This window comes from Opisthocomus hoazin, chromosome 6 (genome assembly GCF_030867145.1).
Source record: "Opisthocomus hoazin isolate bOpiHoa1 chromosome 6, bOpiHoa1.hap1, whole genome shotgun sequence".
Taxonomy (NCBI): domain Eukaryota; kingdom Metazoa; phylum Chordata; class Aves; order Opisthocomiformes; family Opisthocomidae; genus Opisthocomus; species Opisthocomus hoazin.
Genome location: NC_134419.1, coordinates 32,772,006 through 32,797,927, shown reverse-complemented (window position 1 = coordinate 32,797,927; position 25,922 = coordinate 32,772,006). Strand labels below are relative to the sequence as shown.

Sequence of the window (25,922 nt, the reverse complement as noted above, 5' to 3'; positions counted from 1 at the left end):
ACCAAGAACTATTTAATCTAAGTAAGAGGCTCATCGTGCCCTCCCCACGCACTACTTCAAAGACAACATTAACAGCGATGCTCTACCCAACCTAGGAGAACAGGAGCCCATCCACGGGGGCTACAGTTGCAGCTATGGGAAACACACACAGCCACTGTTTCACAGCACGCCCCGGGGTAATACCAGTTAAAATTCCCAGTTTGGCTTTGTAGTATTTATAGAGCAACGCTACAAATCAGAAAGAACAGCTATCACCATGTTAACACATTAACACTTTGCTATGAGACTCTCCAAGGTGAGCTTTGCCCGGTTGCCTTAGCGACCTCAGTAAATACACTGGGCGACCTGCTCTTGGGAGCTTTGATCTGAGAGGGGCACCCAAATTAAAACGTCAGGCTGCAGGATGAAGTTGGTGCTTGGGTATCACGCTGTCTTCTGGGCAACTGCATGCTTGAGAAGTCTTACTCTGAGGTTATTTTAACTGCAAAGACACCTCACTCCTGGGCACAGCAGCCAACCTCACGTCTTTGGGAGGAACAAGAAACAAAGGCAGGAAGAAACCGCACCTCTTTGCCCCAAACCCCTTTTACCTACCTGCACAGCCAAAAGCTAGGTGATACCTAGAAGAGGGGCTGAATTTGACACAACACACGTTAGCCTTGGCCTCGATGCTTGCTACTGAGTTGTCCAAGTTGGTAGACCACAGCTTCACTAGAGAAACAGAAAAAGTTAAATGAGTAAACAAAAACAAAAAAACACATCTACCTCATCTGAAGGCATAAAACTTGTTTATGAAATAACTAGGAGTCTAAAAAAAACCTCACTTGCCCCATTATTAGTGATTATAAAGGGTCAGTTGCTGCTGATGACTGGTAAGCTTGAGAATATTTTCAAGCGTGCACTGCAAATATTCTGCCCACTTCCACACACACAGGAGATACTGAAAGTCCCCATCCTGCATGACTGAGAACATGGCAGCAGGTGAGTAACCGCGTTAGAATCTCAGCATTTAAGGCTACCGGAGTGCAGATTCATATAATCAAGAGCAGGAAGGCTTGCGTCCTTTTTGTTCCTCGTCCCTTACCGGCGATGCAAGAACCCCACACTCCACGGCAGAATTGCTTTGCACAGAATAAATACACCTAATTGTATGCTTGAGCACAGAGAGTGAGAACAACTTGTTTTACTCTTGAGAAACTGGCACAGACAGGAAAGAAATCAGTACGCTGGCTTCCCATGACAATATATTCCCTTGGTACAAGAACTCTGCTGTTCTACATGTGAACACCGATCACACTACGTGGTACAGAACAAGCTCTTCCCCCAAGTACTCACTTCAGTGTTTCACTGGACAACCAAAAGAAAACACCAGCAGCTTTTCAAAACACAGCCTTCCCCACCCTCCACGAACACTTCAAGTACCATTCAACCTCAAGCTGAAGAGTGCCAGGCGCTCCCCACATAGCCAATCTTACTATTAAAAGCCACAGATAAAACACACCGCCCTCGGTCCAGATGAAGGGGCAGCACATTGGCATCAAGCCCCGCTGATGCCTACAAGGCAGTAAATAAGACAAATTTTCTCCCTTCCCCCTTTCTTGAAGAGTGGGTTGTGCTCTACTTGAGCATCACCATCAGCATGCTGAGGTAGGATGCAGAGCAAACTGAAGCCAACATTTGAACACGCAGGAGATACATGAAGGCTTCAACCCCTAACAGCTCTCATGAGCTGCCTGGGCCTCTTCTGTGGACAACAGGTCCCCTGATGTGTTTTTACAGAAAGCTCACTTTGGAGGGTAGGTTCCTAAAGAACAGGAATCTTGTTGCCCACTGTGGTCAATGCACGAGGTAAGCAGTCTCCTGGCAAGTCCCCGCACTCTCTGCGGGGTCCTCTGCATCACCTCTTGGTCAGTCTTTCCCAGGAACTTCGAAGGAGAAGCAAAGCTTCCACGTGGATTACCCAAGGATGTGTTAGATAGTCCAGGAAAATGAGGAACGCTAGCAGGTTCGTTCTAGCACACCTACTTTTTAACAGCATGGCAAGCAATGAAAAGCATCAAGACTGCACTATTTCTGGCGATACTTGGGAGAACTGCTTGAAGAGTGAAGGAAATACATGACTGCTCAGAGCTTGCTAAGGAATCATTTTAAATACAGTACTGGGGGGTATCTGACAGCTGCCTGAAACCATTACACAGCAGCACACACACACACCAGATATACAAACACTGATGCGTACTGTACTTGCATATAAGCATTATGTAAAATTCAAAGAAAACAGCACCCACCCTGTTCTTGGTTTTCAGAAGTAAACCCATTTTCATCTACCAGAGCTATAATATTAATCTTTAAACATCTACCTACGTTTCTAAACGAAACCAACAGCTTTGCAGCATGGCTTAAGATGCTCTGTTCTCCTAAGTGAGACTGGATGATACACCTCCTCCATCGTGCTCTGCGCTTTTGGGCGAGGAGGGGAATGGAGCCAGGAAAGCCACTTTTGAAAAACAATAACACATGAGCATTTTGCTTTAATGAACAGACACCAAGAGATGTCTAGTCTAAGTTGCAGTAGAGGACATCCAGTTTACGGATGAGGTGGCATAGTAAGCAAATACCACCACTATTACAAGAGGACACTGTTGGCAGACAACACTGCTTCAGCTTGAGGCATGCGGGGAGGTTACGTGATCTCACAGCTCAGAGCGATGTCCTGCACAGGCTTGTCTTGAAGCTTCCAACCCGATATCAAAGCTGCAGCCAAAGCATCCAAGTCTCTCATTGACACCACCTCTAAGAAATGAATGGCCATCTGGTCTCAGTTTTGTAGCAAAAGCTAGCTGAGCGCTCAGTTTCAGCTTGGCTCCTTTTTTCATTCAGCTTTTCAGGTCATACGATGAGCCATTTAATCTGGTGAAGAGTCAACCCGCATGTTCAAAGCCATCATGATATTCATTACAACTGACAGACACAGATCAGAGCCTGCAATTTCTGCTGTGGGATATGCTGGGCTCCAATTATATCTTAGTCAGTGCCATAAAAAAGGATATATGCGACAAAACATGTAATGAAACATGTCATGTTTTACCTGGAACTGCCCATTATTCCTTAAAGGGAACTGACAGGTTAATAAAGCATAATTCATAAGGGTACAGTTTATTTGCTGTAGCTTTCAGAAATTTTGCTGAGGTCGAGGCAGTAATTATATAACGTACAGGTGCCTTCATAACACCTAGAATTGTGTGGATGAGACAAGCAACCATCCGAGATTGACTACTCCGAAAACATGTTCTCAAAGCATACGGTTCCCAATTTTGCAGCTGCTGAGAGACATCCTCCATGCGGCCAAATGTCTACCTCTCCAAGCAGTAAGAAGATGCCTCCAGAACAGCTTTTTCAGTTTAAAACGCTTAGGTCTTTTCAAGATAATTTCGTATGCAGTTGGAGCTTTACACCAAATGCGTAAGTTTATAAATTAATTTTCTATACATCAGTTCCACGTCCAAACACTGAGTAAGAGAGGCAGAAGCCTGCACGACAATAGCTGAAGTTGTTGATGTACACAGTCGGTACACTGATAGTAGGGATATTTCACCCAGCCTGTCATTCTTACAATTCTTATCTGTTCCTGTGATGGAGAGCCTGCTGCTATGCTGAAACAGCTGTAAGCCAGCAACGGGATACTGCTAGCACAAGACTCGTTTGCACGGATTAGAGGAATCCCTAGGAAAGGAGGAAGCTGCTGAATTGTCCTGCTAGGCAAAATTTTTGATCCACTGCCTTGAGCAGGCAAGGAGGATGATGCCAACTGATGGCTGTTAGCAGGCAATCACTGTAGGGTACTCCTCCTTGCATAAGACACAGCCAGACAGACATTTTGGTTGGTATTTTAACTACCAACATCTTCTTGACCTTTCAAGGTATTCCCAGTTGAATCCAACAACCCCACAAATCGCCAGGAAATTATCGAACTTCTTTTAGCCAGGAAAATGAGCAAAGTGAAAGCTGAACTCGATATTTTAAGAACAACAAACGTCTATACCTCCGTTAAAGTCAGCAGAAGCTGAAGGAGTGAAGTATCACTGAAAATGAAGCCCCAGACAACCCTCTGGAAGTCCTGAACAAAGCCGAGGAGCAAACTCTGATCTGTAGTTCTCAGGCTAGTTCCCTCTCTAGAAGGCCAGGCTTCTTCTTTGTGAAGCCAACTCTGCAAATCTGTGTTGCCCCTCTGAATTCAGGGGCACTATAAAAAAAAAATATACCTGTATGACTGCTACCAGTAGTCTCACTTACCAATGCAGCAAGGAAATTGCTTTCCTTAGACATAACGGAACAGATGTTTGTATTCCTCCTTGCCATGAGACCATGAAGAATAACCTCTTGCTACAAGCTCAGAGCAATTGGGTGCTCCTGTTCTGCTCCAACTCTCCATTTTGAACTGGGAACAGTGAAGGGACTACAGCTTACAGAAAGGACATAAACCCAGGACTCTCTTCAGCTGAATTTGTCAGTACTGCTTGTATCTCCTTGAGCTTCAGAGAGCTTCACAAACAACCTCCAGAGCAGAGAACAAATGCTTGCTCACTCTAAAACAAGTCTCTACCCCAGCAGAGACTTCAATTCTACCCACATGGCATCACAAAATATTTTGCCCTATCTCATCTGCTAAATTTGCCACGGCCATTAAACTACATTCCCAGCCCAGAACAGAGGGGGACATGGGGTTGAGAAGCAGCTGTAAGTCATTAGCTAAGTGCACTAGCTCCAGCCCTTTCCTGGCACTTTGATGGCATTATTTTGCCTTCACAAAATTAAATAATCTCTTCTCCAACAGCAGAAATCCACCCTTTCTTACTTACACAAGAACCATAGCTCCTACCATTATTATGTGCATAAAAGAACTGAAATTAAGACTGTGCTGGTTCCCCAAGCTGCTTGTAGCACAAGTAAACACTTTCATTTTACTCACCGCTGTCTAGTTGGTTTACACCATCAGGTCCCTATGGACATATACAACTACCCTTGCCCCTTTAAAAGGGAAGGGCAAGACAACTGTAGATAAAAATGATGTTTTCATACAGACAGTAGTTACTTCAAATACCATAATGCTTTTATGCTCTCATTATCTGCTATTAAAGTAGAAAGATCTTCCACAAATAAGCATCCTGGATTATCTTCATCTAACAACAAGGACAATGCAGGACCGAGGCCCAAGGATGCTGCTTCTAATTGTATCACAATCATTGTACCCCTAATAGCACTCCTCTCATTAGTACCCCCTTTGCTGTGCCTGAGCCCTGGCAGCCACAGCTGTGAAGCACAGACAATAGGACTCTGCATCTAAAAGCTCCTTCCCCAATACATGCCTACCGAGCATACCAAGTGCTTTAAAAATTAGCTTCCAACCTCAAAAGACCGAGCGAGGACAGGTAGATACGCAGCAAGCAGGAAGAACTGGCAAAGCTGTCACTTTAGAATTTGGATTTCCCACCAGCCACTGTACCTGGCCAAATGTGTGTTATATATGCCCAAAGCTGGCCAGAACTCAACCAAACACTCATGAATGCGACAAGCAGAAAGACAAAAGTTTAAGTTGGGCAGGTTTGAATTAAGACAACTCATCACAGGTGTTAGCTTTTCTCACATTTAACCCCTCCAGTGTGATCACTGAAACAGAAGGTGGACATTATGACATTAATTTGGACATTTGCTACTATTGCTCTGCACCTTAAAGACTTCTAAAAAGCTGTCCTTACTTCAAGCACTTCCACACAGGACTCCATTTGTCTCCAACAGGCTTGTTACATATGCAAATCACAGACAAACCATGGTAGAAGTAAAGGATAAAATGTTCCAACCCAGTTTTAGCCACCAAAACCCCAGTACACCTTCAAAAGACCTTTGTGAATTGAAATGCAAGTTATGTAGATCTGCTGACTTTATCACAATAACTTCTAAGTAAACACTACGCGCTTAGAAGCTATTACTGAAGACGTGAACCATTAAACCAGAGCCAGGAGCTCCGCTTGCAGCTGGCTTTGCAAAACCGGACAACTTGTTAACATGCTAATAAATGCGTGTCTACCTGGCAGATCAGCTTTTTCAAATACAGAGCATGAGTGGGAAGCAACGTGATGAAGGGGCTGATAATTTACAAGGTGAATGTTCACTCCTGCTGCATTTCAGCACATAGAAACCACTCTCATCTTCCACCAGGAAGGGGCGGGGGGAGAATGTATCAAAGACATTTAAAACAGACCTTAAATATAAAATAATCATTAAAGCTGCATTTTGTAAATGGTATTACCAGCTACACTAAAACTGCCAAATGCAACTGAGGACCACTAATACAGCTTTCTTTTGAAACAGAATTTAAAAGCATTTTAGAGGGAGGAACAGCTTGCAAGATTTCATGTTTATGAAAAACTAATTTATCAAAGCAAATCACAAAGAGGTCTGTCCAGAGCTGTATCAGCCCATCTGAGAGCGCTGATCCCCACTGGCTATGAAATGAACTCTCGAGCTCTTGCTGCTTAATAACTCTGATTTCATATTGTAAACTTACTACAGATAAAATCTTACTCATTAGGGATGAAGAATACTACATGTTGCTCGGTGTTATTCTTTTCTTTAGAAGTTTCTTATTGCTTTTTAGAAGAGAAACATTTTTCTAGCGGTATGTTAGGCAAGGGCTTGTCTTCAGGGTTCTCTCCAAAAGCCCTTCATCAAACGGACACCAGAGCGTGGAAAGCTGAGCACTGCTCCCAGCGCTCCCGCTCAGCCTATCACCCGACCGCGCTGAACTCCGAGAAACACACCACACATCGTGAAAGCAGGACGCTTCTCGGTGTGCGCAGTCTTTAACATTGAGAGCTACAGGTAAAACAGCAGCAGGCATTTTTAACTTCTGCTTTTTCACTGACAACCTCATTTTTGAAATATAAATACATGCTGTTCTTTTGAAAGGCCCCAAGGCTTTAACTCAACAAGCCTAATGTTAAAACACATTCTGCTTTGTTTAGTGTCCTGGAAAATGCTAGCTAGAGAGCATATTACCTGAACAATGTGAACATCGCACCAAGAAATTTTTATCCAAACAAAGCTTCTCCTTCTCTAAGATCCAAAGAGTTCAGTAATACCTTTAAACATTACCACGTCAACTACAATATTCAAGGCAGCTGAGGAATCAGCTACTTGAAACATCGCATTTTTGTTCCTCAAAGGAAATATGCGAAGTGTAAGCCTTCTGCACACAGACTGACAAAGAACAATACCTTTGGCATCATCAGAGCCTGAAGCCAAGAGCTTTGGGTCCATCAAGTTAAAGTCAACACTCCAGCACCTCTTCTCATGTTCCTGTTTAGAGAAACAAGAAAAATATTGCAAGGCAGTGAGCTATAATCTGATAAAAGAATAAAAGAAAAAACACATGTTGCTTGGTATAAATTGTCAGGAGAATCCTACACAGAGAAGCTCACTGTGCTGAGCAGTTTCCCTAAAAATATCTTTTCTCCCAATCAGACCAGTGCTTGAAGTACGCTAGACATGCCATGAAAGCAGAAAACAGTAGAATGGCAAGTTTAAAAGCTAAAACTGATTGTGTTTTTTACTTGAGAGAAAAAACCATAATGATTTCAGGAAATACACATTAAAGCTCTGTTTTTGCAGCATGGTTTGGCTGTCTGTGGTTCCACTGTATGCTGCTGCTTATTCTAGTATATCACAGTTGTACCTCCCAGTACCGATAAGATGCCCGTTCAAAGCCATTTTAAACACCTCCTCTCAAAGTCCAGGAAATCCTCACCTTCCTGTTGAATTATTAAACAAAACTTCTGGTGTCTAATCCTCTTGTTATTCCACTCAAAACAAATATTCTGACAAGACCGCACACTCCTCCTCAAAACACAGCAGAGCTGTATCTGCCATGGTGGCACATCCCACAGGGAAGGGAAACACTGCATCGAATGAAACCTGAAATTCAGTCAAACCCTTTGTTTAAAGCCTCCGTGCAGGCTTGCAGCGCGACGACATGTAAAGCTCGCCAGGACAAAGTCACAAAAGGATTTCTAATACATGCGAAGCAGATGTCAGTACGCACGCCTCTATCTGAATCCAACTAAAAAAATTCAAGTAATCTGACAGGAAGCAAAATGAGTTTGTTTTAACATAAGCAACAGCTGGTTCTCTCTAGGTTCATTATTCAGACTCAAAGAAACACAAAATCTATCTGTGAGGAAAACTGACACGGTTTATTTTGTCCAGCATAATTTCTTTTTAATTGAGATACGCAGAGGATTAGTGAAAACAATCATTATAAAATGGCCAAAACACAACAGAAGAGTACACAAAGACTTAAACAGGAATAAAAACTTGGATTGAACTGTCAAGCAGGGAGAACTGCAGGCTAGTCTGCAGTCATTCATTATCACTGAACAGGTCCAATGCACTAGGCTACTACACAGCCTGCAGCACTTCCAGCCTCTCCCCAAACGGACCACCTTCTCTTCCAGCCTCCTTGTTCCGATCACAAGGCGTTCAGAATCCATTATATAGAAAAGCAATGTTCAAATTGCATGAAAAGGCAAAATTCCAGGAAGCTCTCCCGAAGCAGGTCTTGTGGTTGAGCTCAGCTCACTTCCATGCCTGCGCTGCTCTGCCGAGCACAGGGCTGTACCAGGAAGGGTTCTGCCTACCCCTCTGTTCTCTCAGCTGTGCCACTTCAGTCTGCAATTTGTTCTTCTGCTTCATGAGCACCTGCAGCAGCAGCAATCACTGCAGGATTTGACAAAAGCCTTTTCACAAAGACTGAAGTGGAACAGGTATGGAGACAGACGTTTCTAAAGAAAGGCGAGAAACAACTTCCAACTCATTTCTCCCTGTGCAGATTCCCTACCCGAAAGCAGCAGCAAGCGAACATCAGCTGCCTCACGACTGTGACAAGAAGATATTGCTGCTGCCCTCGGAGGGCTACGGCTCAGTAAAGCTGTGTGACAGACACATTTACCAAATAGGAAGAGCATCCATTTCACCCTGTGAAATGTAAAAGCCTATCGCTGGACTAGAAGCAGAACCTCAGGCTGAATACCGCCCCCCTGACGTGGCCCGTGGTGTAAGGAAGTGTTGCTCACTGATTGCGTGTTACCTGGTAGACCTTGGATCTTTGTCCTGTGAATCCATCCCAAAGGATGACAGTGCCTTCATAGTCGCTGCTGGCTAGCAGGTTCTTGTGGTAACTACTCCAGCTGATACAGCTTAGAAAGAAAGAGCGCCCTGGTCAGTCATACATTAAATCATACCTCGCAATGCAAAAATCACTTTTGCAATACGTCAAGCAATTAGTGTCTTTGCAAGGCATGCAGCATTTGATCAAGCCACCCCACTGAAACACTCAGGAAAGGACAAAATTAAAACCCACCAGAAACATAACAAACCTTCCCCCACAGAATCACAGAAAGGTCGGGGTTGGCAGGGACCTCTGTGGGTCACCCAGCCCAACCCCCTGCCGAAGCAGGGTCACCCACAGCAGGCTGCACAGGACCTTGTACAGGCGGGGCTTGAATATCTCCAGACAAGGAGACTCCACAGCCTCCCCGGGCAGCCTGGGCCAGGGCTCCGTCACCCTCAGAGGGAAGAAGTTCTTCCTCATGTTCAGCTGGAACTTCCTCTGCTTCAGTTTGTGCCCGTTGCCCCTTGTCCTGTCGCTGGGCACCACTGAAAAGAGCCTGGCCCCATCCTCCTGACACCCACCCTGCAGATATTTGTAAGCATTTCTAAGGTCCCCCACAAGCTAAAAGAAAAGCTTTGTTGGCTTAAGTGACATCGCCTCCCTCAATATGAAGTCCTAGAGTTTGGGATTTATTCTTTTCCCACATGTATTCATCCCTAATACTGTGATTCTGTTGCCATCTGAGTTCCACACAAATTCCCACAGAGCACTCTGGGTTTGACTTCTTAGCCTCCTGCCAGTAGCTACTACTATTCTTATTACCACAAAGATAGCTACTTACCTAACAGAAGCTATCTATGCAAAACACATAGCTACACAGATGGTAAATCAACCTCTCCCCTGGCACAGATGTAGTGTTTGCTACCTGTACCTACGTGCAAATTAAAGTTTGACTTCTGAGCAGCTACTTCCAGCTTTCCGTAAATGAGGGAAGATCCCTCCTTCCTACCCAGAAGGAAACAGCAGTCTGTTTGCTACAGGCAGTTTAGGAGTTGTTTCTGATTGAGAACTGCAATACATATCACGTGGGTTTATATTTTAAACTGAATTAAGTGGCTGTGCAAAACTAAGTGACAATTCCACTGCCAAACTCTCACCATCAGCAGACAGAACAAGAGCAGCGACGCTGCCAAGTCCCATTCGTAGTGTTCTGGCACTATGCCTCCACTCTGACTCCCAAAAAATGTGACAGGGGTATGAAAATTTGTAATACTTGCTCACCAATTTTTGGACCATCTGGCACAAAACGCGCCAGTTGGTATCAACTGTGATGCACACAGCAGAAGCTAAACCAACAGATCCGATTTGTGCAGGTCACCAAACAGCTCTGACAGTTAACTAGATTATGGCAGCCTTGGGGCCAAGTTTTAACCAACAATATAAACCAGAAGTCCATGAATTCTGTAACTTTTCAGTACTGCTTTGATCACTGCAGCTATACATTGAAATATGATACATGGATACCGATTTAGGAGAATTATACCTCGGCAAATTCTTGGTTCCACTATACACATGCAGCCTGTTTTCCTCAGGAATACAGCATTTACACACAGAAGGGGAAAAATCCTTTTCCTTTTTTAACGTAGTAAAAATCTATAAACACTGTTACAGCAGCGCTGGTGTTCTGCTCCTGAGTATGGTCAAACCCAGCTTAATGGGGGGTGAGTGTTATGGCTACAGAGGGACTACGCACACCAACTACTAGTCATAGCTCATCACTATTTCGCTGGATGGAATCAAGAAGCTTATTTGAGGTCCTGGAGCAGCCAAATAACAGGAGGCAAGAAACGCAAGGCAGATTTGAAGCAATACATGAAAGGAACAACATGCCATTGGTGCCTGCATCAGCAGGAAGCTTCACCAAGTGATCCAGAAGACTTCTGCTCCGACTTCTCTCTGCACAAGTTAATCTGCAGCTTACAGAAATGAGACCAATTTGTCCAACCACAGAGGCTTTCTACAAGCCTCTCGCGTGGCTGCATGATGCTCGGAGAAAACCTCCTGGACACACCTTCCCCAGTGCATCACTGGGAGCTTTCTTTTGAACGGCCAGTACAGAATGATGGCATCAATGACACTGCTTTCAACCTGTCAAACTTCTCCCTGGGTGCATCTCTCTCTCTGCCTATAGTCTGTTCACACACTTGCACATTTCCTTCTTGTAGCAGCATCCCTTGGTTTTAAAACTTTGCATTCAGATGCTTAGAAAGTTTTATTTACCTAATGTAAGTCATCATCTTTAACCACCAGCTGCCAAGAGTGGCTGCAGTGATACAGCTCAGGCAACACCTTCCCTGGTTTCAACTCTTCCACAAGACGTCATTAATCAGAAGATGCTAGTGTCCTCAGCCCTTGAGGGTACACAGACTGTCCACAAATGCATCATCAAGGAGCTATCATTACACCAGCTCTACTACCGTTGGATACCTGCAGAAAAGCAGGCCCTGACAGTCTATGATTTACTAGAAGCCTCAGAGAGGCTTAAGTGGCTCCCCAAGGACCAGACGAAGCTGGCAGGTGCTGCTCACCAGGACAGCGAGATGAAGGTTGCAGCAGCCCAGAGATAACCACGTCTGACGTCTGGAGTCTTGTTTCCAGACGGAGCAGTCAAGTCACTGACAGAAGCAAAAGCGGTTCAGAGCCCTAAAGCTACAACACAGCGAGGCTCTGGGCTGGGAGCAGTCTCCAGCTAACACAGGGGGGTGGACGCTGCACTAGACATTTATGGGTTCAAACCGGTTCCCCCTGCCATCTTACCTCCACTTGAGTCAGGGCTTTGAATGGCTTAAGGAAAAAAAATGATCTAAGTTTAGTCATCCCGGAAAATCAGGAAGAATACAGCCCAGGGCCAAATCTTTGAGAAAGCAGTCTTCTATGTGGACAGTTTTGAGATTACATCAGGCAGCATCAGCAGGTGGAGAGGGTCCCAGAGAAAGGCAGACGGGCTGATGCCACCCTGACAGGTTAGAGGATGGATGCTCTCTGCCAGGGCAGCAGGAGACCCCCATCTGACCTGCAGAAGAGATGGGTATTGCAAGCTGAACTATGAAGAGGATAATCACGTAACTGTCTCATCAAAAAAGAAATCACCCCAGACGATGAAAATTAGGAATGACTGAGTCAGCAGGAAAATATAAAGGACAGAGTTTAACAGTTCTGTTTGAGATGTGACAGATCTAAGGACATGTGTGTCAGGTTTGTAGGAAGAGGTAGTATTTTATCAGATCAATCAATACAGATGGAGAAAAATGGCAGGTTTCTGCGCCCAAACGCACGTCTATTAGGTCTGGCACAGCAAAGATCAAGCTAAGCATTCTGTCCCACTGAAGTCTGACGGTGTTGACAAGGGGTTAACACTCCCTTGGAAAGCATTTGTACATAGACTGAGACTGGAAAACAGGAACTGACAGGTGAAAAATGTTTAGGGATTTGCAGGCACCAAGTGGTTCAATTAACACCTTTTAAGTCATACATACTATAAACCTTTCTTATTAGGAAATATGATTAAAGGATCATAAGACAAAACCAACCCTGTTCCAGCTCTCTGCCTTAATTCCCTCCTCATCACCACCCAAGCCTCTAAGTCTGAAACTAGAGCTTTGTCCTTGACACTGCAATACCTGAGCTTCTTTATAACTTAAACTGTCAAAAGTAACCTTTGTAGAGCACAATCCAGGGTTGGATCACGTGGAGGGGAACTCCCTCTTGAGGCAAAGGATGCTTCTTACCAAGGGCTGACTGTCCTTTGGTTGTGTTCTCTGGCATCTGTGATGACACAGGCCTGAAAACAGACTGTCTTGGAGCTGGGACATTATGATATTTCTCTTCCACGTGGCTTCCCTGGGACCTACAAGGTGTTGAGAAGCTACCACCACGCTCCCTCTCAAGGGAAGCACTGATCTTTCTTCCATGCCCAACACAGGCAATTTTGTTAAAACCTCAAAGACATGTACTTTTTTGGGTTCCCTTAAGATATTATCATGGGTAACAAACTGAGTAACAGACTGAAAAATGCATGGGGAAGCAAGCTGGAGAAGGGGAAAGGAAAGGGCAAAGGTGAGATGGACTGAAAATGCAGCTTACACAGTCCTCAAACAGGTTAAGCACAGAACCCCCAGAAGTTCATAAAATAACCTTTGGTAGACAACCTTTAGATGGCCTGCAGCCACATCCAGGGAGAAACTGAAATGTGGAGGCTAAGAGACACAATACAAAAAATAGCTACCCAAGGCTGAGATAATGTGCAATTCAGCACTGGATTAAGAGTTGTGTGAAGCCATCTTTTATTTTAAATACCAGTAGCTGTATTTTTTCAGTTTTTGCTTTGTTCTTTAGTCCAGAAACAGGGCAGAGGTTTATCTTGCCATAAGGTGTGATAGCTTTCCTTCCTAGGAGATTAGCCTAGAGAAACTCTAGTTGAAAGCTGATCACTGACCTCCAAAACACTCTCCTAACCTCGGCATCCAATCCGGACACACAGAACTCCTGACCCCGTGAAGATTTATGTGCATCCTTCATTTTATTTGGAGACACAAGTGGGCCAGCTCAGTTAGTGCTGTCAGATGTGCTAATGTTTCTTTCATGAGCCAGTATTTTTATGGCTGAAATGTCTCAAATTCAGGATCAAGTTACCCGGTATCAACCATCCCTCCGGCGGTGAGAGTTAAACAGAGTTAAAGCTTTTAATAAGGCACAAACCGCTGTGGTCTGACCTGCTTCCGAGTACCAAGTGCTTCACATCCAGTCTATTACCATGAGTCAACGGATGCCCGATAGTTTTAGGGCTGAAATGTTTTTAAGGGAGTGATCTATTACTGCAAGGAACATCCATGTGAATAACAATGCCAACCAAATACTACAAAGACATGCAGAATGGCATTACCATTAGGCATGTTTTAAACTTTTTTCTAATCAATCCAAAGAAAACCTCTAGTAAGGTTAAGAGAGAAATACTTCTAAAGAAAAACTTCATCATCTTATCGCAAAGTGAAGTGGGTACTCTGAAAACTGGAATTAATGAAAGCTGAAGGTATATTTCCTTATAACCTGTTCAGTGTCAAACCTTTTTTGTGCTGGAAGTGTGGGCACCCAACAACCATTCATGAGATTTTTCAGCATAAAGAGCTCGTACCTTTCCAAATAGCAAAGTCCCTACCATGAAAAACACCACACGGCAAGTTTTTGCTTAATTTAAACTTAGCAGCAAGAATGGACTGCCATTTTAAACACTGCCAGCAATACGCCCCTGAACTGCTATTAGGATAGAGCAGTCATGCATCTGATTTATTGACACCAAAAAATGAAAACAATAAAAAACTAGCAGCTTCCTAAAGAAAAGCCTATTGATGCTTTGCTTTTACTGCAGCTGAACTGAACAGATGCAGCCGATTTTGGAGGTTTGTGGTAACATCTATCACTGAAGTACAGATGCTGCAAACACACAGTGGTGAGCATGCAGAATACTAAACATGGATTTCAAAAGCGTGTTTACCTAACCACACTTGCACATGACCTATCGTAGATTAATGAGGCCTAAAGCCAATTTCTTTTACCCGAATGCTAGAACTCCTTATTTTTCTCCCCCTGCAACCTATGGCAAAACAACAAATCTGCCTCTTGAATAAATCAGAGAAGAGCTGTGGCTCGCTGCTGGCCGTCGATCCTCCTCTTGTCCTTTCCCACCTCCTCCTGCACAGGGGGAGCCACGGATTATTGTCTGCCATAGCTAGGGACACAGCAAGTCATAATTAGCTCACAGAGTGCTGTTTATAGCTACTACGCAATGCCAGGATTTGTTTCTTGTACCGAAGCTATGAATCTGTAAATGGGATTTTTATGAGGATTTATGTGTCATCTTGTGTTTTTCCTGGAAGCTTATGCCACCGTCGTTCCCGGGGGACGCGATGCACATTTACCAGAAACTCGATACACCGACTTCCTCCCCGTTCTTAAAAATAGGGACGAGAAAGCTCAACAGATGATGAAAAAAGAATGTATTTAAGAAGCAGGTGGGTGTAAAAAGGGGGCTGGAAAAGAGGAAGAAAGACTCAGCTACAGCTGGTACCAGGGCTCCGCTCCAGAAAAGCCTACAATCAATTACTGCTGGCATGAAGCTCAACCTTTCAGCAGGCGCCCAGCTGGCACACAGCGGAGCAGGACTGGGCTGCTGCCAGCCCCATCCCAGGCAAGGGCTTCCCTTCCCGCAGCTGCTCCGGGCCAGCAGACCTGCTCTTGGCCAGACACGAGTCCTCGCCAACGCTGTCACCTGTCTGCTTTTCTAAAAGCCCATTAAAGCTGCTGCTCCTCTGAAAGCAGAACCATTGACGTAACCACTAATGATTTGTGTTCCAGCATCATCACTCCGCACGAGGTTAACCAGGATCAATTCAGGGTGAGCTTCTCACGATGTGTCTTTGGAAAGCCAAGGTGCTTGCGGACAGAGTTCCAGTGCCATGCAAGGGACATTACGAGCTGTGCCAGTGTCACACACACCCCAGCTTCAGCAGAAGAGACCTGTCACCACATCCCATCTGCACACAGACCCCCGCTTCTCTGCAGGGAAGAGAGGTAGCACCCCGTGCCCCAGCAGCAATACGCCTGTCTGCGGTAACAGAAAGGGCACTGGCACGAGAGTGAGCCTCAGAGCAGCTGCACCTCCACCCAGACTAACGCCAACAGCTTTAAGCCAAGGCTTTGAGCAAAAAGCAGGCTCTACTTGTTTGGATTTTATTATAATATGGGCAGATTTTCAGCGTACTGCAATATTCCGTAATGAAATCACAGCCTTCATATATAACTTCTCCCTCAAGCTACACCGCTTCAGAACAGCAAGTTATTACGCTGCTCGACACCGCGCCAGCGGGCCCCAGCCCCAGTGACTGGCAGCACAGCTAATGGATATAGCAAGGATGCATTTGACTGACAGCCTAACTTTATTTGTCAAAGCCAAAAGCACCCACACGCCAGAAGAAGGTTGATATAACATGGAGGTGCCAATGGGGAAAAAAAAAATGCATTTCTTTGGAGGAATGAGAGAAACTAGGGCAAGGAAATGAAAGATGATGACCCTGTCCACCTCAGCTGAGGCACGGGGTGTCAGCAGACAAGACATTTATCATCATCATATATATATAATGTACATATGCATGAAATTTGAGAAAGAAGAAATCTTGAACGCAAGCAGTGTTTTGTCTGGAGCACAAAGCTGACGCAAGCAACATCACCGCAGGTGCTAACGCAGCTCTCCTTACTGGTGGCTGCCACAGAAAGGAGAACAAACAACTACCTAATGCCTGGCAGGATCATCAGGGTAGATCCCTGTCAAATTTGAAGTATCAAGTCTGGAAGTCATCTCAGATGGACGGAGAAATACCAAACACATTGCTTTTCCCCTGCTAATTAAGACAAAAGGCATTAATCAACTGCTAGATGGTTCTCCTGTTATTCTGCTCTTCTCTCCAGAATAATGAATAGTGTGAACTCTGCTGTGACTCAGTCAAAAATGCTGAACATTCCACAGGTCCAGCAAAACACAAACTCCATAATCAGCATGGCTTATCATTACAAATCCCTCTCAGATTGTTTACACCCGTCCTGAAAGCCAGTCCCAGGGTCAGCTGCCTCTACATCTTCTCCTTCCTAGAACAGTGTTACCCAATTCCCGAGAATAACCAGCGTGAGTGATACATTTCTTAAGATAGATCAGTCACTTCTGTATCAACTACAAAACTGGGCATGACTTTTACACTACAAAGGAGGCTTGCAAACATTATTAATCTTGTTGCACAACATTTTATTCTCCTAGAAGCTGGACTGCTATATAAATTTATTATTTACACTTGTGTGGGTGCTTTGCTGTTTTTAAAATGCAGAGTACCAAATAAAAACAAATTAGTTCAAAGATGCTGGAGACTTGTATTATAATACTGAATTGGTTTGATTGCCTGTATTTACTTCTGAGCTTTAATAGAAGTTTTGAAATAGCATTGTTAAGTTATGTTAGCCAGATTCTTTCAATTGAAGTTCTGACATGGTGGTCTATATTTATTTGGTTTAAGTCATCTAAAAAGAGAAAAAATAGCTTGACAGTAATGACAGCAGCACAGAAGCAAAATCAGGCAAGGTCTTTTCCCAAGAGCTTGATACTGAGGCCCAGCAGAACAGTACTTCAGGTAGACAAATTCATAGGCAGAAGGTGCAAATGAGGCACATTTCCTGAGGAAAAGCAGCCTCTTGGCAGAATGGAAAGGATCTGGCTGATGGAGCAGAGAGCGTGGAGGAGTTGGTGGCTATTATGAAGAACTGGGCACAGAAGTTGCCTTGAGACAAGACTTTACCTGGAGCATATCCACTACTCCACTTCTACTCTCCTTTTAACTGTCTAGGCATGCAACAGCATTTGCAAGCAACACAAAAAGCAGTTCACTACCCTGTGTCCCTTTCTCCTCCAGATATGTGAGCCTGCTGTTCCCTTGGATGAGCCCACCATGCAAGTGACAGTGCTTGTGCCACCCGACCCCACCTGGAGTTCAAAGTCAGCTCTCCATCTGCTCCTGCTTTCCTCACTCCCCCTCCCATTCCCACCATGGATAAAGAAAGTGAAACAGCTACTGCACATAAACAAGCAAATGGAAAAGGCCCTCTGAGTTCAAATGCAAAGTCAACGCTCACCTGATTTTGGAATTACAGGTCATTTCATTCTCAGGGTAGTGAATATCCACCGCGTCCTGAATGACTGTACCATACTCATAGACTTTAATCTTCTTCGTCACCCCAGCGATGGCAAAGTAGTCACAGTCTCGGTCGAACTCAATACTGAGGAACAAAAGCACAGGTTGAGAACTGTGTAACACAACACATGTACTTACCAGCAGGGTATTTTACCAGCTAAGCCTCTCGGTGTGGCAGAGCTGAGAATCACAATTTGCAGTTAGCAGACACCCTGTTGGGAGCACCTTGGTCAGGTCTGGCACAGACACCAGCAGTGTGGAGTTACTGCTCTCAAGCACTATTTTCTAACCCCCTCCAAACACACCCACACCTCCATTTACTGAAACGGACTTTTCACGGTAGCACAATCCCCCTCCCGCAGCCAGGATCTTTGTTCAGATGCTCTAGAGGTTTTCTAGTTCAGCTACACCACCTACACGATGTGGTACCCAAATGTCAAAGCTGACAGCTCACCCTGGAAACGTCCGTAACATTCAGCTGCATGCCCTATGAACACCGTGCTACAGGATGATTGCCCATTGATTTCTTTCAATCCCTTAGCTCCTATAGACAGCAGCTTGGTGAACTCTAAGCATTAATGCAGAGTAAACCAGTGTTTGTGGGAAAAACCTTCTAAATTCCCCGAGTAACAGAGGGTCAAAACATATCATCAGTACTGTAAAAGCCACGGCACGCTATGACTTCCACTTAGGGCTGCTTGCAGAAACCAATGCACATTCTTTCTTGAACTGCAGGGCAAGTTTGTAATAGATACCAATGAAGGTGGAAGTAAAAGCAGTCACCTTATAACAAAGTTAAGCTGCAAATGAGAAAAGCCTGAGGTTGTACATGAAACACTTCTGAGAGCAAGGCAGCCAGCAGGTTATAAACAGCTAATGTCATTGCTACCTTCGCAGCTTGGAAGGGCTAGACATTTAGCAGCCAGGGAAGCAAAGCCGCCTCCCAGGAGCCCACATCCTTGCAGGCAGGACAGGGTGGACATGCACATACACCTACCTCCTTCCAGGAGGATCAGCCTCACCAATACACCAGTTTGCTGCTCCTCCCAGAAAGAGTTTGGGGGGAGCATTTGCCCTCAGTCTCCAAGTTTCTACGATCGGTAACCAGCTCTCCTCAAGTCTCTCCACTCAGCAATCAATCTCCTACTTTAAGAGGTCTCTTTTGGGGTTCTTCCACTCATAATTCATTTCAACCTCTGCTGTCCTCATCGTATTTTTTTTTTCTCCAAGAAGTCAGAGCATTTGTGAACCAGGCAGCGAGTTCTGAATGGCAGCAGAGAAAACCGCGTTCACACTGATTTCACATTGATAGAGCTTGAAAAATCCTGAGAGCAGGGGTATTTAAGGTACCTTTCTAAAATTAGAAAGAATTAAACCAATTACAAGCAGAGAGAGGGCTCTTTAGGCTGCCCCCACAGCTGCAACAGCTGGAGTTTTCTACCCCTCAACATAGCTGAGAAGTCCAAGGCACTGCAGTGCTTTCAAGGGAAGATAAATGCCAACAGACTTTACAAGTCCTCGTACAGAAGATATCATCAAGTTATTTTTAAACTATGGAGAGAAAGGATTGTTGATATGCAGCCTGATTGTATAAAATAGTTCAATGAAACAGCTTGCAGCTTGGCCTTTTTACCTCAGGCACCTAAACTTCTCCGCAGCAGCAGCAGAAGACGGTCCCACTCACAACAGCTTGCTTGCTAGAGGAGAAAAGCTAGTTGGGTCAACCCTGCAAGATCACAAGCCCCCCAAAAAGGCGAAGAAAAGGAACATGCTTATGGCTGAGCAATAAAGCAAGCAAGCATCCATCTGTTTCAATAAAATGGGAGAGGGAAAGAAGTCGTCTAAGCAGCCAGCCGGTTCTGTCCCCACCCCAGCTCTACCCTAGTCCAGTCACTTCATACAGACAGGGTGAAAGCACCATTCAGGCCAGTCTTGTCATCTCACCCTATTCTGCGGAAGAATTTTATAATCGAAAGCCTCTACAACAATACAGTGGATTTACTTGTACCACAATCTTAATTGACCCGCTGTCTCAGCTCCTGCTCACTGCCCTGTGGATTCAGGTAGAGCACTACTGAACTGATGGCAGCGATTCATCTGCTGGGATTCAATTTACACCCTTAGCCTTCTGCTGAAGGAAAAAAATAATGTATTTCCATGTCTGGTAAAAAGCCAAGTTATTAGAACAGAATAGATCCTCTCTCACCTGGGGTGGGTTTGCTTCTCTAGCATTAATCCTGTTTTTTTTTTTAACTAGAGACATGCTGTAGACATAACAAATGAGTATTTCAATATGTCTATAAAAGTTAACACACCATTAAAGAAATTAATAAAAAGCATCAACCAACGAAATTGATTGTCAGACCTGTGACCTTCAAACAGGAAAGACACCGCAGGGAGGGAGAAAAAGGCTGCAGAAATAAACCATCACCCATACAGATGTTCGCTGGCTGCGAGAGAGGCGGGCAAACCCAGCACGGCAAGCCTAAGGGCCGCCTGCACCCTGGCCTCCATCACCTGTGCACAGTCCTGGTACCACAAGTGCTCTCACCTTCTGCCAGTCAGCTTTAGTAAGTGATTTACAAAGCAAAATATCAACAACCTAAGTAGCTAATCAGGTGGATTATTTACCATATAAAACTGTTCTTAATATTTGCAAAGCACTGCTTCCCCCTGAACTAATCAGGATTAAGACAAACAGCACACTTGCATAGCAACAGTTATTTTCAGACTTTTTCCTACAAGTCTTCTAAATACACTTAGTATTAAGCAAGGCTTCTTTGCATTTAACCAGCTTGATGGTATTCCTGTCACTTACTGCTTGAAGCCTTCCTGTCAATGTAAGCACTTGCTTACCTATATGAAAATGGGCACGAGAACTTCATTTTATTTTGTCAAGGGACACAACAGGGCCAGCTCTGGAGAACATCATGCTGGTTTGCAAGCGCTACGTTTCTACAGTCAAAGTGAATTAGTCATTAGCACAACAACACACAATAGAGTAATAGGAAATACTTCATGTTTTTTGTCAAAAAGGCCATTGAGTCAAGAGATAAACCAGCTCGACAACAGCATCCACATCAGACGTGGTGAGAGGCACAGTGCCACCAGCGAGCCAGAGCAGCACAGAAAACATGCGTGCAATGGCTGTTACCGCCCTGCTGAAACAAGAGCAGTGTGCTTGGGTAGCACTGTTTTAAGAGGACTTAACATGGGACTGGCAAGGAGTGTTCTCACTCTCAGAGGGCAGATGGAGCACCAACTGTCTATGTGTGCCACCAACCTACCTCAGTTCCAGCATGAAGCAGCCTCCTCCAGAGACAGGAGACCAGTTCAGACGTTATTTCCAGGGTTTTAAGGAAGCACTGGAGTTAAGCAGTATTTTAGATCATTCAAACATCCAGTGAAGTTCCCTTTCGGACTAGCAGTGGTCCTCACTCCTCAGAGATGTGCATGGTACAAACAATTAGCAATTGCTCTTTTTTTTTTAACCTACTTTTAAACTCCAGATTTCTGACTAACAAAGACTACCTGAATTTTTATCAGTGATCTTTTGGGGACACAAAAACTCCTGGATGTTTGAAAGATTTATAAATGTGAAACAGAATTTACTTATAAAAATCAAATTGAAAGGAACTGATTGTTTTGTTCCAGGGAAAATAGAAGAGAAACCTCTCCCATTCCCAAGCCATCATCTCCTGTTTCCTAAGGAGTTAATGACCAACATGCTATGGAAATACCACTAAGAACTGCTAGAAAGCAAACACGTTCTCAAGGGTTCTGTTTTTTCTGCTGCTTATCTATAGTTGCGATCTATGAGATTATAAATCAATTGCTTTATTTTGATGCTAAACCCTATGACCTTGGAGAGCACTCGTAGCTAACAGGCGGAATTATGAAATAAATTGCTTCTGAAACACATCTGGACGCTTGGCTTGGTGTTGAGGGTAGACCAGTGGAGAAACAGTAGAGAACAAGCATTTACCAGTTCTGCCATTGTACAAAGCCTCGCTACACTCGCATCCTGATGGTGCGTGCAGTTGTTCTCCACGTCCCAGGAGGACACAGTGGAGTTAGAGAACGCATACAGATGGGCAACTAAAATGATTAAAGGAATGGAGCAGCTGCCTTACCATAAGATTTATGAACAAGGCGACAAGCAAGACTGGTGTTCAACAAGTCACTCCACACAAGAGCCAGGATGCACTCATCAAGAGATTGATTCAGGACAGACGATGGTTGCCCACTCCCTATTATACTTTAAAAACCACACACACGCACCCAAGTTACCTACTCCTGCAAGACATGATGGTGGCAGAGTAAACCTGACCACAGTAATCCATGAACAACTGGTCCATACCAGATATTAACAGAAATAAATATGGGGTATACCCTTTGGTATCCCTGATGTCATGACTCTGGATTCTGAGAGGCTGCAAGAAGATAACTCTACAGGCAGTGACCAGGTTGGCATGCTCTGGGGCCTTCTGCAAGGCCAGCACAGGGCTAGGTGTCCTCCAAACCAACCCCTAGGGCAGATCATGTTGTACGTGAAGTTGCAGTTTGAAATGCCCCGGGGGTCAGACTGGAGGAGCACCTAGCCCAGCGAGCTCTCATGAGAAATGAATGCGTGCTGTAGCTACTCCTCCAAAGCAGGAGAAGCGGGGGTTGCATTTAACTACATTTGCCTTTAACTGCATTGCTAGCTACAATTAAAGGTCTGCAGCCAACTGCTCCTCTCCCATTCCAATATACATGCTCTACAATTGCTACTATAATCATAAATGCCTAAGCCGTGACTTGATAACGAGATCTGTGACCGTAGGAGTTGCCATTTCCACAAGGCAGATGACTCAGTCCCTCTCAGGGGACTATATATATATATATATACACACACACACACACACACACATTTTCCTCCCTGAATATACCAAAGCCTCTCATTTCTACTTCTATCTAATATGGTGCTGTTTCTATTTTTGCATCTCTAACCCCAACTCTTTTCTGGCTGTGGCCCCATATTTAATGGCAACATGGACTTATTGTTCTCCGTTTTGGGGCACTTAACTGGTGAGAGGAAGGAGAGACGACAACGGCAGCTTTTGCTCCTCACATTTCCTTTAAGTCATTCTCACTCTGAGCTTCCACTTCCCGGCCTCCGAGGGATATCCTGTCACTTCTAACAATCCCAAGTTCCACATCTTACAGCCTGGCCACCTCTTTCCAACACCCATTTTGTGGTATCGAAGTCAAAGGTTAGAAATTTAGGTTACAAACCAACACTGTGAGCACCAGTGCAGACTGTTCAGCACCTGGGACCAATACAGAAATCAGTATTAATATCACACACCTCGGCAACTGTTTTTACAGCAGACTGATGTTTTAAGGCAAAGTAATTAGTGTCACTAAGCATGCACTAGCATACTAATCAGTAGTTTTTAAAAACAAAGCTATATTCAGGCACAGGAAGCTTATTATAGGGCTCAGATTTTGTGCTCCATCAGCTCAAAGTCTAAATCTTGTCACATAGAAAAACAAAGGCTACTGAGACAAAGCCTAGGAAGTTTCAGTATCAAAAGACTGTTTTGCTAAAGCTGTGAGTGGCTGAAATAAGTGTTGGTTGTTGTTTTTTTTTTATAAATAAAACCACAGTTGCCTTAGCTACACCTTACTGCAGAGCACCACCTAAATAAGGTCACCGCTGCTATTTCAAAGCCTTTAACCTGTGCCACAGGGACAAGGACAGACCACCACTGGTTGAACACTTTCCCTGGTTCAAACCCCTGCGCTGCAAAATGTTTTCCAAAATACAAACTGAGCAAGCATACCATGATCCCAGACAGGTTATTGCAATCTCTGCTCAGGAAGGACCACTTAAAGGAAAACCCTCTGATTCTCTAGATTGCCATATGGATAGATAAATTAAATATATAAATGAGACTCCCCTTAAATGCATCCTATCAGAGAGCAAACACCTTCATCCCTAAGAATCACATTCATTTGGGTTAGATGCATCCCTCAGATTACCAGAAAATTGCCAGATTTATCCTCTAATCAAGGTAAAGTTGGCTTGGCTACTACAATTACGGCCTCTCAACAGAGCAGATTCAAGTCTAATCAAAACCATGGGACTAGAGGACCCCAAGCTATTTCAGTTCGATCCCATTCCTTGGGATCCCTTGTTTGGGATATTTCAGCTCCAGGTTCAGCAGCAGCTGTTAAATGTACCTTGGGTACCCTCCCCTGCCACCGCACCTCTTCCAGGCTTCACCCATCTGATGGGAATACGCTCCCCCTAAGCAAACCTCTATTTGAAGCACAAAAATACGACACTGGAAAAGTCAGCTCTGTGTGTTGACTATCTCCCCTGCCCGCCCACAGCTGGGAAACAGGCAGGGAAGGGTGCTATAAGCATCCATCGAAGCCTGCACTGCACAGAGAAGGTTGGTCTTCAGCTCCAGGCTCCCTTGGGCAGCCATTATTGCACCAGCCATGCTGCAGTCACACTTTCAGCAGCTTCCTTGCAGCCCTGGTCACCTGGAGTTTTGTTTTGCCCCTTTCAGAGAAAGGCATAAAAAGGCACCACGCTGACAAAGTGATGTCGTTAGACCTAGTTTCAGGCTCACTTCGCGCTTACAAAAATCCTTTTAAGTGTAATGAAATGCCATCAGTTCTAACAGAAACCACTTAGGGATACTCCTGTTCCATACAGAGCTTGTCTAAAGGAGAATATTAAATCTGAATTGAGGAGGCTTGGTGGGCTTGGTTCCATCTCACAGCTCTGAAATATACACCAGAGCTACTTTCATGCTCTGTCATAACTAGATAAGACAGTCATTTTTTTAAACACCATGAGAGAATATACTATGCTACGAGCTATTAGTTGTGCTTCCCACAGCAGCTCACCTTGCAGAACCAGGACCCCCTCTACTTTGGGGAGAAGCAAGTGGAAATGACCCTGAACCTAGTCTCCTCTAAATAAGACCCAAAATCTCCCAGGAAGCCACAGCAGATTTCCAGCCCTGTCTAGAAGACTATAGCTACAGACATCCTGTTCTACTGCGTAAGGGATTTTTTCATATATGTATTCAGGGGAACCTGGCTTAATTAGCACTAATGATGAGAAAACCTACAGGGGACTACTGAATTTTGCAAGCAACTGAACATAAAGCGTATTGATAAAAAGGCACTTTACTGCTAGGTGATGCTCTTCTGCATGCTTAAGAGAAGATGACGACAATCCCAGGGTTTTTATGCCAGATACACAGAAGTACAATGAGCCAAAGCTGCTGCAAACAACTACCATGCAAGTTAATGAGGATTAGAATCCGTTTTTCCACAAACACCATTTTAAATAAGCTAGAGTAGGGAAGTGTTAACTAAAAACGCCAACAGTTAAATGTGGAATGTTTCTTAGGACACTATTTAAAATTCAAGTCAAATTATCAGTCTGCCTGCTGTAATATTGCGGGTAACCCATCTATATTTGAAAACCAGGATCTACCATTTCACCCAGCTGGGCTGATACCCAGCCAGCAGGTTACAAACAGCTCTACAGGAGCAGGACCACAGCCTCACCATTACAAAATACTATGGTGCAAGAGGTTCTGAGTCTCCAAACATACTCAGCAGCCTTCTTTCTGCATTCAAGCTCAGGAAACACTTCCAGAAAGGAAGGTGGCAGCTCGTAAGGTTTTTTTCCCTCAGAACTGTTGAGGCCCAAGCTGTACACGGAGCAGGTCTGAGGGAGCAAGCCCTGCTCCACAACAAAGTGCAAGTTTGACCGCACCATAGTACTGTCTTCTCAGGATCACCCCATGAAGTAGGAAGGAACTTATCTGGCTGTGATACATACTTAAGTGTCTTCTAAATATAAGACCATATAAGCTGGCAAGCTTGTTTTCAAGCTGCCACATTTATTACTACACCAGCAAGGATTTTGTTTCTTTAAAATTGAGCACGGCAGC

The 25,922-nt window shown here is 44.4% G+C and overlaps 1 protein-coding gene across 3 annotated transcripts in view; it reads right to left on the bottom strand.

Annotated features, from left to right (window-relative positions):
- The window catches only part of COP1 (COP1 E3 ubiquitin ligase), a 128,072-nt gene that overhangs the window by 56,971 nt on the left and 45,179 nt on the right, over positions 1 to 25,922 (bottom strand). For 2 of the 3 annotated variants that reach the window (XM_075422610.1, XM_075422612.1), the window contains exons 12-15: positions 17,897 to 18,040; positions 9,143 to 9,251; positions 7,275 to 7,356; positions 595 to 711 (exon numbers count right to left, since the gene is read on the bottom strand). In XM_075422610.1, coding sequence (XP_075278725.1) covers positions 595 to 711; positions 7,275 to 7,356; positions 9,143 to 9,251; positions 17,897 to 18,040 — 452 coding nt within the window. The remainder of the gene's footprint in view (positions 1 to 594; positions 712 to 7,274; positions 7,357 to 9,142; positions 9,252 to 17,896; positions 18,041 to 25,922) is intronic. The other variant, XM_075422613.1, reaches the window with a different exon arrangement.